The sequence below is a fragment of the Piliocolobus tephrosceles genome, chromosome X (assembly GCF_002776525.5).
Source record: "Piliocolobus tephrosceles isolate RC106 chromosome X, ASM277652v3, whole genome shotgun sequence".
NCBI classification, from domain to species: Eukaryota; Metazoa; Chordata; class Mammalia; order Primates; family Cercopithecidae; genus Piliocolobus; species Piliocolobus tephrosceles.
Window position 1 is genome coordinate 86457307 of NC_045455.1, and position 14197 is coordinate 86471503.

General features: G+C 51.3%; 1 protein-coding gene and 1 pseudogene across 5 annotated transcripts in view; one reads left to right on the forward strand and one right to left on the reverse strand.

Annotated features, from left to right (window-relative positions):
- Positions 1–235: 235 nt before the first annotated feature.
- Positions 236–2473, forward strand: LOC111540459 (annotated as a pseudogene). The gene has a single exon (XR_002730989.1). The product of XR_002730989.1 is annotated as an uncharacterized LOC111540459 (transcript).
- A 3484-nt stretch (positions 2474–5957) lies between these two features.
- Positions 5958–14197, reverse strand: part of MTUS2 (microtubule associated scaffold protein 2) — a 640565-nt gene continuing 632325 nt past the window's right edge. For 3 of the 4 annotated variants that reach the window (XM_031934947.1, XM_031934946.1, XM_026454233.2), the window contains 3 exons: positions 13288–13407; positions 10695–10792; positions 5958–8910 (listed from right to left, as the gene is read on the reverse strand). In XM_031934947.1, the coding sequence (XP_031790807.1) occupies positions 8697–8910; positions 10695–10792; positions 13288–13407 (432 nt within the window). In that variant the 3' untranslated portion in view covers positions 5958–8696. The remainder of the gene's footprint in view (positions 8911–10694; positions 10793–13287; positions 13408–14197) is intronic. The other variant, XM_026454234.2, reaches the window with a different exon arrangement.

Here is a 14197-nt window from a genome sequence, read left to right on the forward strand (position 1 = left end):
CTTAGTTCCCTTGCCCAAACAAGAATATTCTTAGTTCTGCTGGCCAGGATTTTCCTACATAGTCAGAACTTACACATTACTAGAGGCACACCCACCAAGGGAGTACTGGGTCTACTTTTATCTGCGCACCAGCCACAAATCAATACCCTCATTGGGAAGACCCATTTGTGATGGGTAAACATCCCTTCCCGTCTCCCACAACCCCCTGCGTGTGTTCACGACCTCTGAAGGCCCAAATTCATGAAGCAGCAAACCCAGCGGATCCCCAGCCCGCTGCCTCAGGACCTCTGCTGAAGAGGGGGATGAAGAGGGTCTCCAGGGAGGCAGCGGGGGCCTTGTTGGCGGCTGGCCCAGGAGCCGGCTTACAGGAGGGCAGCTCTGCAGTGGGGAGGAGCAGCGTCCGGAGGAGACCAGGCCTCTGCATGCCCCCCACTCTACTTACCATCCTGCTCACACCCCCTTGGCCAAGGCTTTGTGCAGCGGATTTATTTTTCCAAATGAGGAGGACAGAGTGATAGATGCATTTTCCCCAGGCTGTCTCAGAAAGGTCGCTAAATGTATACTGTTGTCAGAATTGCTGAGATCTCCCCCTGCTTCTGGTTTTTGCAGCAGCAAAAACTCACTCTCCATTGCAACTTCTTTTCTCTCTCTCAGGCAACCAGCTACCTGGTCCCTTGTGCTGACTCTAGCACAGTGGCCAAGAGCCGATACGAAGCCAGGGTGACGGCAGGACGGTGGGGTCAGTGGGCTTCTCCACCTACCCCAGTCGCCAAGGCCCGTGTGCGCAGCCGGAAGGGTGCATGGCCCGCCCACCTTTGTCCAGACGGGTGGAAATCTGATGATGCCAGCTCCTCCCTGCCGTGCCCCTGCCGCGAGCAGGCATTGTGAACTGGCTGGTGTTTGCAGTCCCACGTGGTGTGGCCTCCAGCGCAACCCATGGTGGAGACTGGAGACAGAGCAATGAGTCCTGGTGGGGGCACGTGGACATGCCCCACAGGGGCCTCACCCAGGCTTATAGGCCAGGTCTTGGGCACTGCATGACGCAGCACTCACTGCTAAAGCAAGCCCGCCTGGCGCTGTGCCACGGACCCTCTTCTGATTCACACATCCCATTTTTACGCAGACCTTTCCTTCTTAATAAAAGCTGGCAGTTCTGTTGGCACCCAAGAAGCCACACCATGAAGACAGGGAGTGCGTTGGGCACAGCTGTGTTCTGGGGTGCTTGAGAGGCGTGTTCGTGTCCGTAAGCTGGTGGTCTCCTGACGGTTCCGAGGACGGGGAAGTTGCTGGGTGGCGGGGGTGTGAGGCTCGTATGTGGAACTGACGCGGAGTTCGCCTGCAGACGGATCTGGATATATGTTATGTATCATTGTTATGTGTAGTTTAAGATATATCTGTTTGCCATCGTCATAAGATTCTATATAAGACTCTTAAGGGAGAGGGAGATGTACATGCTGCCAGGCTCCTGTGGACTTTGTCTGAGTCATGAAATTGATTCCTGTTGATCCAGTGGTGCGAGAAGCTACACTCCACGTGTCACCACGCTTATGACTCCTAATGGATTTTTAAGGCAAAAAATGCCAGCCGACTCCATCTTCACCCCTGGATTCCTCGACTCCAGCCTTTCTGTGCCCGTGCATCCCTGAGCCACAATGCTCTTGCCATCGGGACCCGACTGGGCCTGGAGTCTCGGGGCACAGTTACCATGGAGCCCTTCTGGGTCATTCTACAAATGTGCTGAGTGCAGCTGAAAATCCCACCGGAGATGGAGCGCCTTGGCCAAGCTCACAGAGAAGATTTCCTCAGGGTATTTATTAGTGTGTCCAGCAGGGTCAGGAAGCAGGGATGGAAAGATGCATTCAGACTGTTAATTTATTAACAAGGCAAATGGTTTTGTGTTTCTTGATGACAAACTATTAAGTTTGGGATTTATTTTCCCATTTGAGAAGTTATAATATATATTTAAGATAAGTTTCCTGCTTAAGTTGTGCCTTTCAGCTTCAGCGAGTTTAAGGAGCACTAAGGGTGATGATACCAGTGAGGGCTGGTGTATTATCAAACCTGATAGCTGTGGTTTCTCCAGTAAATGTTCTCTTCTACTGAACGTGGAGCCATTATTAAGAGTTGTGTGTTTTTTATTATGTACATTTGTATATTTTTTTGCTTGTTTGATGTTCTATTTTTCTAATAGTTTTCTTAGAGTTTCTTAAAGTTGTGATACTAGATTTAGATTCCGATGCTAACTGCAAATCAGGTTGGTCTCTGCTGGGTCTCTCCTGCTTTTATTTTACTTTAAGGACAAGTGTAGTTGTCGTCCACCACTTTTCAAAAAATGTGAAACTGCCCTGCCTCCCCTTTTTGCTAACAACCCTGTGTACATTGACAACTTCTTTTATGTTGTAAAATCAAACTATTTTGTGGTACATTATCTCACGCTTCCGCAAATTCTAATAAATTCTGTGGCTTCCATGTGCACTGGCGTGATCTCAAGAATCCTGGCGGGTCTCTGCTGGGACCCAGGTGTGGGTCCAGATCCTGCTCTGCTTCCCCACAGCCCATGACTTTAGTCCCATCTTCTCTTTCCTGTAGCCATTTGGGGAAAATCCTTATTCCAACAATTTGAGCCTCAACCAGAGAATCACTTGAGCCCCCATTTTGGATGCTCTGATACTGTCTACAGATTTGGCTTTGGGGCCACAGATGTCTTCCTTCCAACCAAGCTGTTGGGGTAAAGCAGCTCAGAGGCTGTCAGTTGTCAGGCATTTGCTGAAAGACTTGGTCTTCGGCAACAAAACGCCCTCGCCCGTTGCCACCCCAGCCTGTGCTGGCCTGCACACACACACCATCCTGTTAGAGGGAGCAGAGTGTATGCAGGGCAGAGGGGCTGTGGGGGAGTGTAGCTAGCCATTGTTACTAGCGCACTCCCTCAATTCCCTTGAGAAAGGATCCATTTTTTTTTTTTTTTTTTTTGCATTGGAGGCAGATGTAGTCAAGTGGGCCTTAATTCCCAGACAGTAAAAGGCAGGGATTCACAGCGTCTCTACCAGAAGATCCGCTGCCTGGAAGATAAGGTTTGACCTTTGAGTTTTGTCAGCTGATGGATGGTGCTGAAAGCAGATGCCCAGGGAGCTGTGCGGAGGGGAGGGCAGGCGAGCTGCTCTCCTGGCCCCAGAGTGCCTGTGATCTGGAATGTGTGATGAGCATCTGCACCTGACAGCATCATGCACATTTCGTGTTCCTTGGCCACACGGAAAGCCAGACCACAGAGCTTGCGCGGTGGGGAAGCAAGACTGTGCAGCGTGCCCCTGGGACACAGGGTGGGCGTGGTCTCTGGTCCAGTGTAATTACTGCAGGAGGTTCTGCTGATGCAGAATCTGATTCACAAAAGGGGCCAGCTTCGCAAAGCAGCCCAGAGAGCCTGATAGGTTCCAGAATTGGGAAATAAGCACGGGACATGCCTTGTTCCTGGATTTTTGTATGTGTCCTGTAGAAAGGCGACCTCTGGTCCCGAAGGATGACTTTGAGCCAAGTGCAAGGTGGACCCCAGTTCCTGCGGCGCCACACTGCCACCTAGTGGCTACTGCTTGGTGCCGCACAGGCAGCTTGAAAAAGCCATGCCAAGTCTTTCAGCAGTTTCTTCGAAAACCCTGACTGGTGGCTCCTCAAGGCCCCGTGGGGCAATGCCAGGCTGGAGGCTTGAGGGGCACCACCTGGAGAAAGTTTTCCATTGCACAGTTTGGTTATGAAGCACCTCTGGTCATTCAAAAGCTGCCCCCAAACGGCCGGCATTCGCAGCAACAAGGAAGCCTGTGGAGCCATGGCCTGGGGTGCTAGCCTGGCTTCCAACCTAGCTTTCAGCCCAGCCCGTACACCACACAGACCTGGGCAGGGTCTGAGGCTGCAGCGGGGAGGTCTGGAACCAACTACAGAGAATCAATCCCATCAACCCCTGTTCAAAGGGAACACCAGTTTTACCAAATGAAGCCTGTCCACTCAGCCATAAATACAGCTATTTAGAAAACACAGTGCGAGGAAAAGTCTTCAGGAATGAAACAGGCAGTATGTTTGCAGATGAGGAGAACAGCTTTTCGGCTCTTGGTGTGGCCAAGCACTTAATCCCAGTGGATTTGGGACAGTGGGGAAGAAAAAGCTGTGCTGGGTGGGACTTTGCCATGGATGCTTTTAAATTCTACTCCTTAAAACAACGCACCTGAGTGCCAGCCGACTCAGAACCGCTGTTCCCACAGTGCAGGAGGGACGAAGCCCAGTGCCTGCCACGTGAATTTGGCGGTGCAGTCATGTGAGAAGCCGCAATGCAGAGCCAGCAGCTGCGTGGCAAGGGCTCTCTTCGTGTCTGTGGTGTGAGTGCCTTAGAGGGAGAAGGCAATGGGCACCCAGGAGGTCCGTACACATTCAAGGGGCAGGGCCACCTGAGCTCAGAGCTGCAGGGCATCCCGACCCTGCCTGGCGCTGGCACTGGAAAAATCTTCCCAACTTAGTGAGCAAGGAAGATTGGCCTGCATCACGCTGCAGTGAGTGACCCATGCCTGGCCGTCAGAAACACCAGATGTCTGTCTTGGTTTTATTTTATGTGGTTTGGGGCAAGAAGTTTGAGAGATGCAGACTGGCTCACAAAAACGTATTTAGCAAATTTAAGTGAATTAACATGCTCTGTCTTAACCACCAGAATGACTTACCAGCCTTCGGGATTTTGGGGTGTGTGTGTGTGTGTGTGTGTGTGTGTATGTGTGTATTTAAGCATTTGACAGACTCACGTGGGCAGGATCCTCACCACTTGGTGGTCACGGACGAGGTGACGGTGCAATCCCAGTCATTGCCCGAAGCGTACACACTGGTGCAGCAATGGCTTTGAGACCATCCTTCAACTCCAGTCGCAGGTGGAAAGCTGTCCAACCATTTGGTTTCCACTTGTGCTTAACTCCGTCACTGTTTTCTTGCCAGGGGGATACAAGTCTCCCACGCAGGGAGAGCCAAGCTCTCAAGGCTCCTTGACACAGAGGAGGTCAGTGAGTGAGTTGACTTCCAGAGTCTCCTCTGCCCACTGCAAATTAGCCATGGACGGGGCCACCATTCTCCACGGGCAGTGGAAAGCTGGCTCTAATCTCACCTCCCGCTCATGTGGGTGGCTGCCACCCATCTGCTCCTTTGTTATGTGGAGGAGCTGCCACCTGCCTTGTTTACCGCATAAGGTGGGTAAGGCCAAGGGGAGGGGGTCATTAGGAAAGTGAAGGGTGCTCAAGACACCCCAGAAGAAACAAACAGGTTGGGACACGTGGCCAGGTAGGTTATTAGTAACTAGATAGCCACCGATACCCTGGGAGGCCAGGATGACCCAGAGGCAGCCCTGGGTTTTCCCTGTGAGGTCCCGAAGTGAATTGTGTCATCTACAAAGGGTCTGCTGTTCAGGACCTGTTCAGGAGGGACTCGCTGATCTCCCTAAAATAGCTGCCACTCCCACGCACCCTGCAAAACCACCACAGGGAACCTGCCAACCCAGCTCTCTCCCTTGTGACCTGTGCCAGGCACCTACCTGTGGGACACTCTGAGGTCCAGCTGGCTAAACCGGCTGCAGCCCAAACTGAAGGCCGTCGGGATGGGGGGAGCAAGCACTTTCAGGTCGAAATGAATGAATGAGCTTTTGTGTTCTTTCCAGCCAACTCCAGCGCACCCCAGCCTTGCAGAGCAGAGGCACTGAGCTCCCACGTCCAGGGGAGGGGCTGCTCAAGCCTCCAGGCTGGAAGGGTGGGCACAGGGACCTGGGACCTGCTGAGTCAGGGGAGAGGGGGGGTCTCTGAACTTCTCGCATGGACAATCACCCAATCCCGGCACACACAGAAAAGGGGTCCAGCCTGCAAACGCCACCCCACACCTTGCCTCTCTGCTTGGGATCCCCAGCCTGAGAGGGACGGGACTCCAGTTAAATCAAGCAGATATGACAGAAAGTCCCTCAAGTTTATTTTAATAGGCTTTAAAGTTAAACACAAATATGCAACACAAACTGTAGGGGCAGGAAAAGGGATGTTGTGACCCAATTCATTCAACGAATCACTGCCAGGGCTGCCCCCACCCCCATCCTTTCTGACATCCAGCCAGAACCTTGTCCCAGCATGTGACGGGCAGGCCGCCCATGCATCCCCCAAATACCACGCAGAGACAGGTGGTATCTGGCGGGTCTGTCTGAGGCAGGTGCAGAGGCTGCAGCATCCGAACATGGAAACGTCGCTCCAGCCTGGAAGGGGACAGAGGCAGACACCACGTGGAGAGAAATCTGAATTCTGATGGTGTGGGGGGTGGAAGAATCGAGGAGGAGGCACAGCAGCTGCTGCCCCATGTGTTTCTGGAGCAGTGATGGCTCAGATGAGGAGCCATACACGATGGGTGTCCGTAACAAAAGAAAAAAAAAAAGAAAACACAAAGCCAGGGCCATGTGGAAATTAGCTCAAGCACCCAAGGTCAGGGTGGGTTAGGGTAAAGCTCTCACCAAAGTCCACCTAATGAGGAATTACTTAGTGCTAACAATGCTACAACTCTGACCACAGCAGCCTAACACACTGTACCACGTTCTAGCATCACACGGAAGTCGGTATTGCTGTGTAACTGCGTTTAGCAGGTGCGGCTATGTAAGCGGTTCCTAATTCGGGCAGCTAAGCTGTAACCGAATGTGTGTTTGCAGGTTGTGCCTGCTACAAGAATAAATGATTGTGTACTTAGTCAATGTGGCGTGATCTACTCTAATGGAATGCCCAACTCAATATCACAGTATCATGCAGAGCCACTAAAGCAAAGAGAAATGGTGGCACTTCCATGTGGATTTACTGTGTACGTCCCCAGAAGGAGCAAGACCCTTGGAGGTTTGCTGGAGATGTACCCGAGGCCCGGAAGCCCAGCTTGGACTCACGCTAGGGCCAGGGACCATGTCTGCCTTCATGTTGGCCGTATGTGTGCCGAGTAGGCGTGCCCTGGGCAAGCCGACTCTGTCCGCTGGCTGTTTCTTCCCCGCTCCATGGCTCCGGCCCCTGCAGGATCCCCTCATGGTTCTTCTCGCCTTGGGCACACTCAAAGACAGGCCTGTGCTCAGGACAATTTTGGGGGGGGGGGGTCTCAGGGAGAAAGTACAGGGTCTTTGTCGCATACAGGAAACAAGAGCATCATCATCATCACCGTATCTGTTACAACTACTTCTTCCTTTTGTGTATCATGCTCCTAATCTTCCACACCACTACATGAGTACTGTTCATATCCTAATTCTACCATTTTAGAGACAGATGCCAGTCCAGGAGCTGGCGCCCCCTGGCTGGCTGTTTCACTGGGCTCCTCTGTTTGGGAGAACCTTCTGGATCTAAGATGGGCGCACGGTCAGCAGCAGCGTTGCCTGATCATCCAGCAGGAAGTGGAAGTGGGTTTCTGGGTGGTCGTGTGATGATCTAGCACAGCTCAGAACTGGTCCCCCGGGGACCGAAATGGTGTTTTTTTTTCTGGAAGCCCCTGCCAGAACCCCTGAGCCATCTCAGTGTGCACTGAAGGGGTTGAGTTGTAGAACCAAACTGAAGTGGGGGCTGCTATGAAATGGGGGCCTGAGGGTCCTATTTCAACGAGTTGATCATTTACAGCATTGCATCAGAGTGAACCACATGGAAAGCTGGAGTGACGTTCCCCCTCTGTGCCTGGTCAAAATACAGACCCTAGCAGCAATTTCCTTCATGAGGATGGAGTGCGAATGGGCGCGGTCATCTCCAAGGTCATCCTCACTCTCATTCAAAGGTTTTCCGGAGGGTGCAACATGTTTTCCGGAGGGTGCAACGATAGCTTAATGACCGAGTCTGAGATGCCATTTAGGAAAAAAGCAAAACTGTGTTTACAAGACTGTTAGAGATGAGTCACTGTCATGAGAAACATCTGCAAAACTGTTAAAGCTCTCAGGGTTTCCCACCGCTCTCCCTTATCCGCTCATGACAGGAGTCTCTGTAATTAAAACTTGCGAATGGAATAATAGTGATCTCACATCATGTTGACTAAGAAGCTGATGGTTCCAAAGGCAGTTACCGTTCACAAATAGCTGGTGTTCGTGTTAAAGAGAGTACCACTTGGTGGTGAGTTGAAAGGCGCTTCTTCTCTTGTATCTTTTTTATTTTTTTTTTTCCTTTTTCTATTTTGGGTAGAAATATTCCTGGGAGGCTAGATAGAAATGCATTTTCATTTCCCAATAATTCTTAGGCACAAGTTAGAAAACTGCTGACCTTCACTAAAATATGTCAGCACTTCATATTATAAAAAATGAAATTCAGAACCGCCGCATGTGTATATACGTATATCTCAATATACACACATATCGGTGCAGTACACAATGATTATTCAATGTATATTGAAAACTGAGCTTTTTGTAACTAACCTGAAATTCTGCAGTGAAAGTTCATTGCTCAAGAACAATTGCAAGTGTCTTTCTTTTGGCTCTAACTATGGTAAAACGTTTGCACATCAGACTTTACCATTTACACGTTCCGAAGTGCGGACACCAGGACAGTCTTACATGGGGGTCAGAGGAGGACGCGCCTAGGATGCATTCGCAGCTACTGAGCATGCGCACAGGGCCAGCTCCGGCGGCACCGGGTCGGTGCTCCCTCGGGGTGGAGACTGGAGGACGAGAAGCCGGAGCTCCCGCAGGCCGCGTAGTGGCGTCATCTGGGTGTCGTGCTGACCCTGGCGGGAGAGGAGGGCCCCGAGGAGGAGCCGCGGTAAACGGGAGATGTGGGCGAGAGTTTAATCGGGCTGGTCGGGTCCCCAGTTTGGAGCTTCCAAAGCAGCTCTTCGTTGGTTCGGCTCAATCTCTTCTTCTCCTGGGTTTCCTTCTCCACATATTCCTGGAGGTTAGCGTTTTCCTCCGACAGTTGTCTGCATGGGCACAGTGACAAAACACGTAGCAATCATGCTAGTGGACACGGAACCTGAGGTCACGACAACGGGTGCAGGACAAAGGGAGGAGGCCACGATGCCCTCAGGGAGAACAGGGACCAGGGCGACCCAGTGACCAAGAACTCTGGTGGAACCATGATTTCCATTTGGCCCAATGACACATCTGTTCCCAGAGCCTCTCTGGCCAACACCCATCATCTCACAGGCCCTCTGCCTGGTCGGGGGAGGCACTGGCTGTCCACCGGACAGAGCAAAGGCCAGCGACTGAGAGCAGGAAGTGGAGGGCTGGAGTGCGTGTGCTGCCAGGAGGCTCCGAAAGGAGAGACAGCTGCGGAACTGGCAATTGACAATGACAACAGCACAAGAGCAGCGACGAGCCACAGCCCTTCCTGAGCCTGCCAGGAAGCTAGGGGTGCCTTCTCCTGGCCTCCCTGCCCTAGGCTTGTGCCTCCATGACAGCAGCCGTCCTCCCCTGATGGAAATGCTGTTCTAGCGGTCTGTGTCTGCCTGCTAGACCGGGAGCTCTGGAGGACAGAGGCCAAGGCTCTGTCTGCATGCTGAACCCCCAGCATCCAGCTGGTGCCAGGCACATAACAGATGCTCAGTTAATGTTTGCTGATAAAGACTGGTGGGTGAAAAAATGAATCTAAGTTGCTTGCTTTGTTGCATTTTTGAAGAATGACAGCACGTTTGAGGAACTGACAGGAATAAGTACATACGCATTTTAAAGCTGGACAGACTGAGGTCCAGAAAAATCACCTGTGTTGGATAAAGTCTGCACTTGCTCTGCAGACAAGGGCACCTTTGCAGCTTCCGGAGCAAAGGGAGACTGCTGTCCCCAGCACAGCCTTTCCTATGTGCCTCTGAGGTGAGAACAAAATGCCTGCACTGGGGGCTTAGTTATGGGGACAATGGCTGCGTATCCATTCGTGCATGTGTGCAAGAGCATATGTATGTGTGAGAATGTACATGTGAGAAGCATGTACATGTGAGGATAAGCATGCACGAGTGTGCAAATATGAGGGCATGTGAATAGGTGTGAGGATTGTATGAGTGTATGTGTGCATAAGTGTATGTGCATGAGTGGGAGTATGCAAGTGTGTGTGTGAGCGAGCATGCAGTGCCTGTGTGAGTGCATGTGAGTGTGTGCATATGCACGAGTTCTATGTGCAAGGGTAACACACCACGGGTGAATGCTGAGGAGCCTAGTTGAGTGGGCAAGGGTTCGAGCCTGGGTCTTACTGATATGGCTCAGCCTGCACCGAAGAGCAGCTGAGGAAGCCAAAACCCTGCTCTATCCGCGCACTGCGCTGCGTGAGGGAGGAGCCTGAACACCCTTCCTTGAATGCTGGGGCACCTCAGAGCGGGGCCCCACAGGGACAGGCAAGACCTGGATGGAAATTGTGAATTTCTGGAAGTTGCAGTATCCACCAATGGTGGCTCTTTTTGGCCTGGGAACACCCAGCTGGCCCTCCTCTCCTAATCTCTGCCCAAAATAAACCCCTTCCCCTCCCAGGGCTGCAGGAGGACCCTGCCGCACACTTCTGCTGATTCACTCATGTCTCCCAAGGTGGGGCCCATTGATATGTGGCCAGGATTAGGCAAGATGGCCACAGGGGCATGTTCTTGTTCTTCAGGTCTTGGGGGAAACAGCAAGAAACTGCGGGGAAAGACTCACAGCCCAGAGTGAGGGAAACTGGATGTTGCAACAAAAAGCAGCTCAAGAGGAAAGCCCCTTTGTAGGTGACACCCAGCCCACCTACCTGGTGACAACTGTGTTTTGGTCAATCCTTGCTTTGAGGTCTTCATTCTGCTGTTGGAGAACCTGGATCTTTTCTTCTAGGATAATGTTCTTTTCTGCCTATAAAGGAAACAATGTTTAAGAGGTTCTAGCAAGGCCATAAAATGGGAAGTAAACCGGTGCCTGGGCATTGGAGGATTATCAAGAACAGCATTTTGCAAATACCAGTTTGCAATGTATTAGTGGGTTGTAAAATCAGGTCAGAGGAATGTGACTAGCATTTCTTCTTTAAACGAAACAGAATAGAAAACGCCCATGTGCACCGTATGTAGCAAATTTCAGGTATTTTGATTTTATATATATTATGTGTGAGTGTGTGTGTATGTTTCTGATGTAAAATGTATTTCTTATAGTGAGTGTCCCCAGGGCCTTGCCATTGTCAGAGATAAACCATGAAAACCACTAGGACCTCGTTTGACTATTGGGTCTCATGGTTCTTCCCAAAGGGTCAACCACACCGTAGCAGCATCCCTGGCCAGCCGTGCGTGCACGACACGACATCCTGAATCAATGGAAGGAGGAAATCTAAATAACGTAAGCACGCTTTTTCCTTTACAGGCTATGGGCAGCCAGGAATGCAAAGCCGGAGAGCAGCTGGGTACATTCCCCAAATCCCATCATGCCATGGCTGTTACTCCCCAGCAATTGATGCTTTCCCTCTGTTAGCACGTCCCCGAGGGCCTGAGACCTGGCTGAAGTACAGTTCGATTCTAAGACCACTTTAGAAATAAATCCTTTTCTGAAAAGAATGTGACACGTTCACTGTTAATGTACTTAATCTTTAAAGAAAACGGTCCCTAGTCCATGAAGAGGACTTAGGAATCCTAGCCCCAGGACTGGCCTCTGGCCCCCTCTTTAGCAAGGCACCTCACCCAGCCCTCAATTTTGCTCCCAGGAGATGAAGTGATCAAGTAGGTTCTTTTTTGCCTGGAAAGGTTTCTGGGATGAGAAGCCATATGGGCAGGCAGAATGCCTGAAGCAGGGCTAAAATCAGCCAATAAACCTAGAGGTTTGCTGGTGACCCAATGCAAATGGCCAAACCAGGAGCGGGAGGGAGGGTGGCTGCTCTCAGAGCGGCTGGTCCCCACACTGGCAAGGCTGCAAGGCAGGGTTCGGCTGCGGCAGCGCTGTCCGGTAGCTCCCTGGCAGCCCTAGGCCTGGCCTGAGCTGGGAAGTCCTGAGCTGCTGGAGGGTGCAGAGTGGTCAGCATCGCCCAGAATCTTGGTGACAATCCAGCATCACCTGGTCTGCCCGCATTAACTGAGAAGCACCTGTGCAGCAAGAGATGTTTGCAAAAAGGGATGCTTCCAGAGAGAGAGGCGACATGGCCACCAAATGCAATGAGTGGCCCTAGATCAGCCCCTGGTTTGGTTGTACAGATGCAAGGGACATTTCACAAATGGGGAGCTTTAAAAATTCGATGTTATGATCAGTTTCTGCCTGACCTGGCAAGCTGAGGATATAAAACCCTTACACGGCACAGTGCATGTGTGTGCGTACGCGTGTGCGTGCAGACACTGCCTTACAGAGAAAACGTTCTGGAAAGCATAAGCATTGGTAGGAATACGATGCTATATCTGCTTATTTTCTGTTTATCTTATTTCATAATTTTCCACAGTACACATATTTCCTTTGAATAGTATCAGAAGTTTCTTTTTAAAGTAACAATAATAAAGGGAAAAAATAAGAATCTGAGATCCCGGGGCCAACTTCCAGATCAAGATGGGTGCCCCTTGGCAGGAGGCTTCTCCTCCACTCCCTTTGCACACCTTTCTGGGACCCCAGCCCTGGCCGGGGGCTTGTGCCCCAGTGTAGGGGGTGAAATCCTGGGTGTTCTGTGCTCCCCTTTGCTAGCTCTGCAGGAGCCAGGCTGGTGGGCTGAGGTGGACGAGTGTGGGTGAGAGCAACGACTCTGTTCTGGACTGAATGTTTGTGTCCCCGAAAATTCCTATGGTGAAACCTAACCCCAAAGTGATGGTATTAGGAGGCGGACCTTTGGGGAGGGTATTAGGTCGTGAGGATGAGGCCCTGTGAATGGGATTAACACCCTTATAAAAAGGGCCTCAGGGAGATCGCTGGCCCCTTCTGCCTTATGAGGACTCGAAGCACTGGGCCAGGACTCCTAGCTCCATCTCCGCATCTGTAAAGGGGCTGGGGGCGGCAGCTCCTCCACAGGCAGCTGTAGGAGCTAGGAGCAGGCTGGGGAAAGTGCTCCGTGCAGTGCCTGGGCATTGGGGATGCTGCATTGTGCTGGGTCACCACACGTCCCCAAGAGAGGGCAAGGAGACAGCACGACTGTGGGAAAACAAGGGTGAAGCAGAAAGGGGCCGCCCATCAGAAAGGCTCCAGAGTTGGACAAGATAAGGCCACCTCCAAGATTCCTTATGAGAGCTCCTGGCTTCCTGGGAAAGGCCCGCGGTGGGATTTTCTGCGTAGGTGTAAGCAATGGGCAGGTAACAGACACGCCTGGCTGACACCATCAACGACGACCTCAGTGATGACAGCAGGAATGTCACGGAGATCAGTTACTCTCCCGAGCAAACAGACCAACTCACCAGCTTTTCCAGCTCAAGAATCTTCTTTTCCTGCTCATGTATTTGCTGATTCTTCATCTCTAATACCTGCTTCAGACTCTTCATGTCTTCTTCCAAGTGCTGATAAGGAGCCAACGCAATCTACAGGGGCAAAGAGCCATGAGCTGTTGACCGGGGCTCCCGACAAAACCCAGTATTAACCAATGCCACGAATCCAGCTAAATCCATCCTCCTGGGACAAGCGCCCTGATGGCAATTGCGACACCAAAGAGAGAGGATGCTACAGCCTTCCCTGATGAAGTTTCCCACTGAGAACCCTCCTAAAATCCAGTTCTGTGGGGGAGCAGGTGACACACGGCCATCGTCCACTGGAAAGTCTGACTCCAGAACTGCTGGGTGCTGCCAGCCTATGCCCAGCAGGGAGCTCATGGGGTAGAAAGAGTAAACCCAACACTGGCTTTTAACATTCACCCGGAAGACTTGATTCACCAGGTAGCTGGGACTCTTACAGGTCTCACCTATGCCCGTAAAGAGCCCATGCATAGGAAATGAGCAAAGTGCTTTATGAAGCAGAAAAGCCGTTTTAGAAAAAGTCACGTTGGGGTAGTGCTGCTGGATATAACAAATTAAAATACAGTAGGTCCTGTTAAATCCAAATTCAGATACATGACATTTTAAAAAATTCAGTATAAGTATTGCATGGGACAGACTTACACTCAAAAATTTATCTGTAATTCAGATTTAACTGGGTGTCCTGTATTTTATTTGGCAACCCTACGTTAGAGGGAAGGAGTTTTGCCAGCTTTTCTAGAAAAAATTCCCCTCAACCTGTTAACGCATGCTGCAGCCAAGGCTGCCCCACGTCAGCCTAAAAAGTTGTGGGAGAATGGGCTGGAAGGGGTGGTCGGGCCGGGGGAATGGGCTGGAAGGG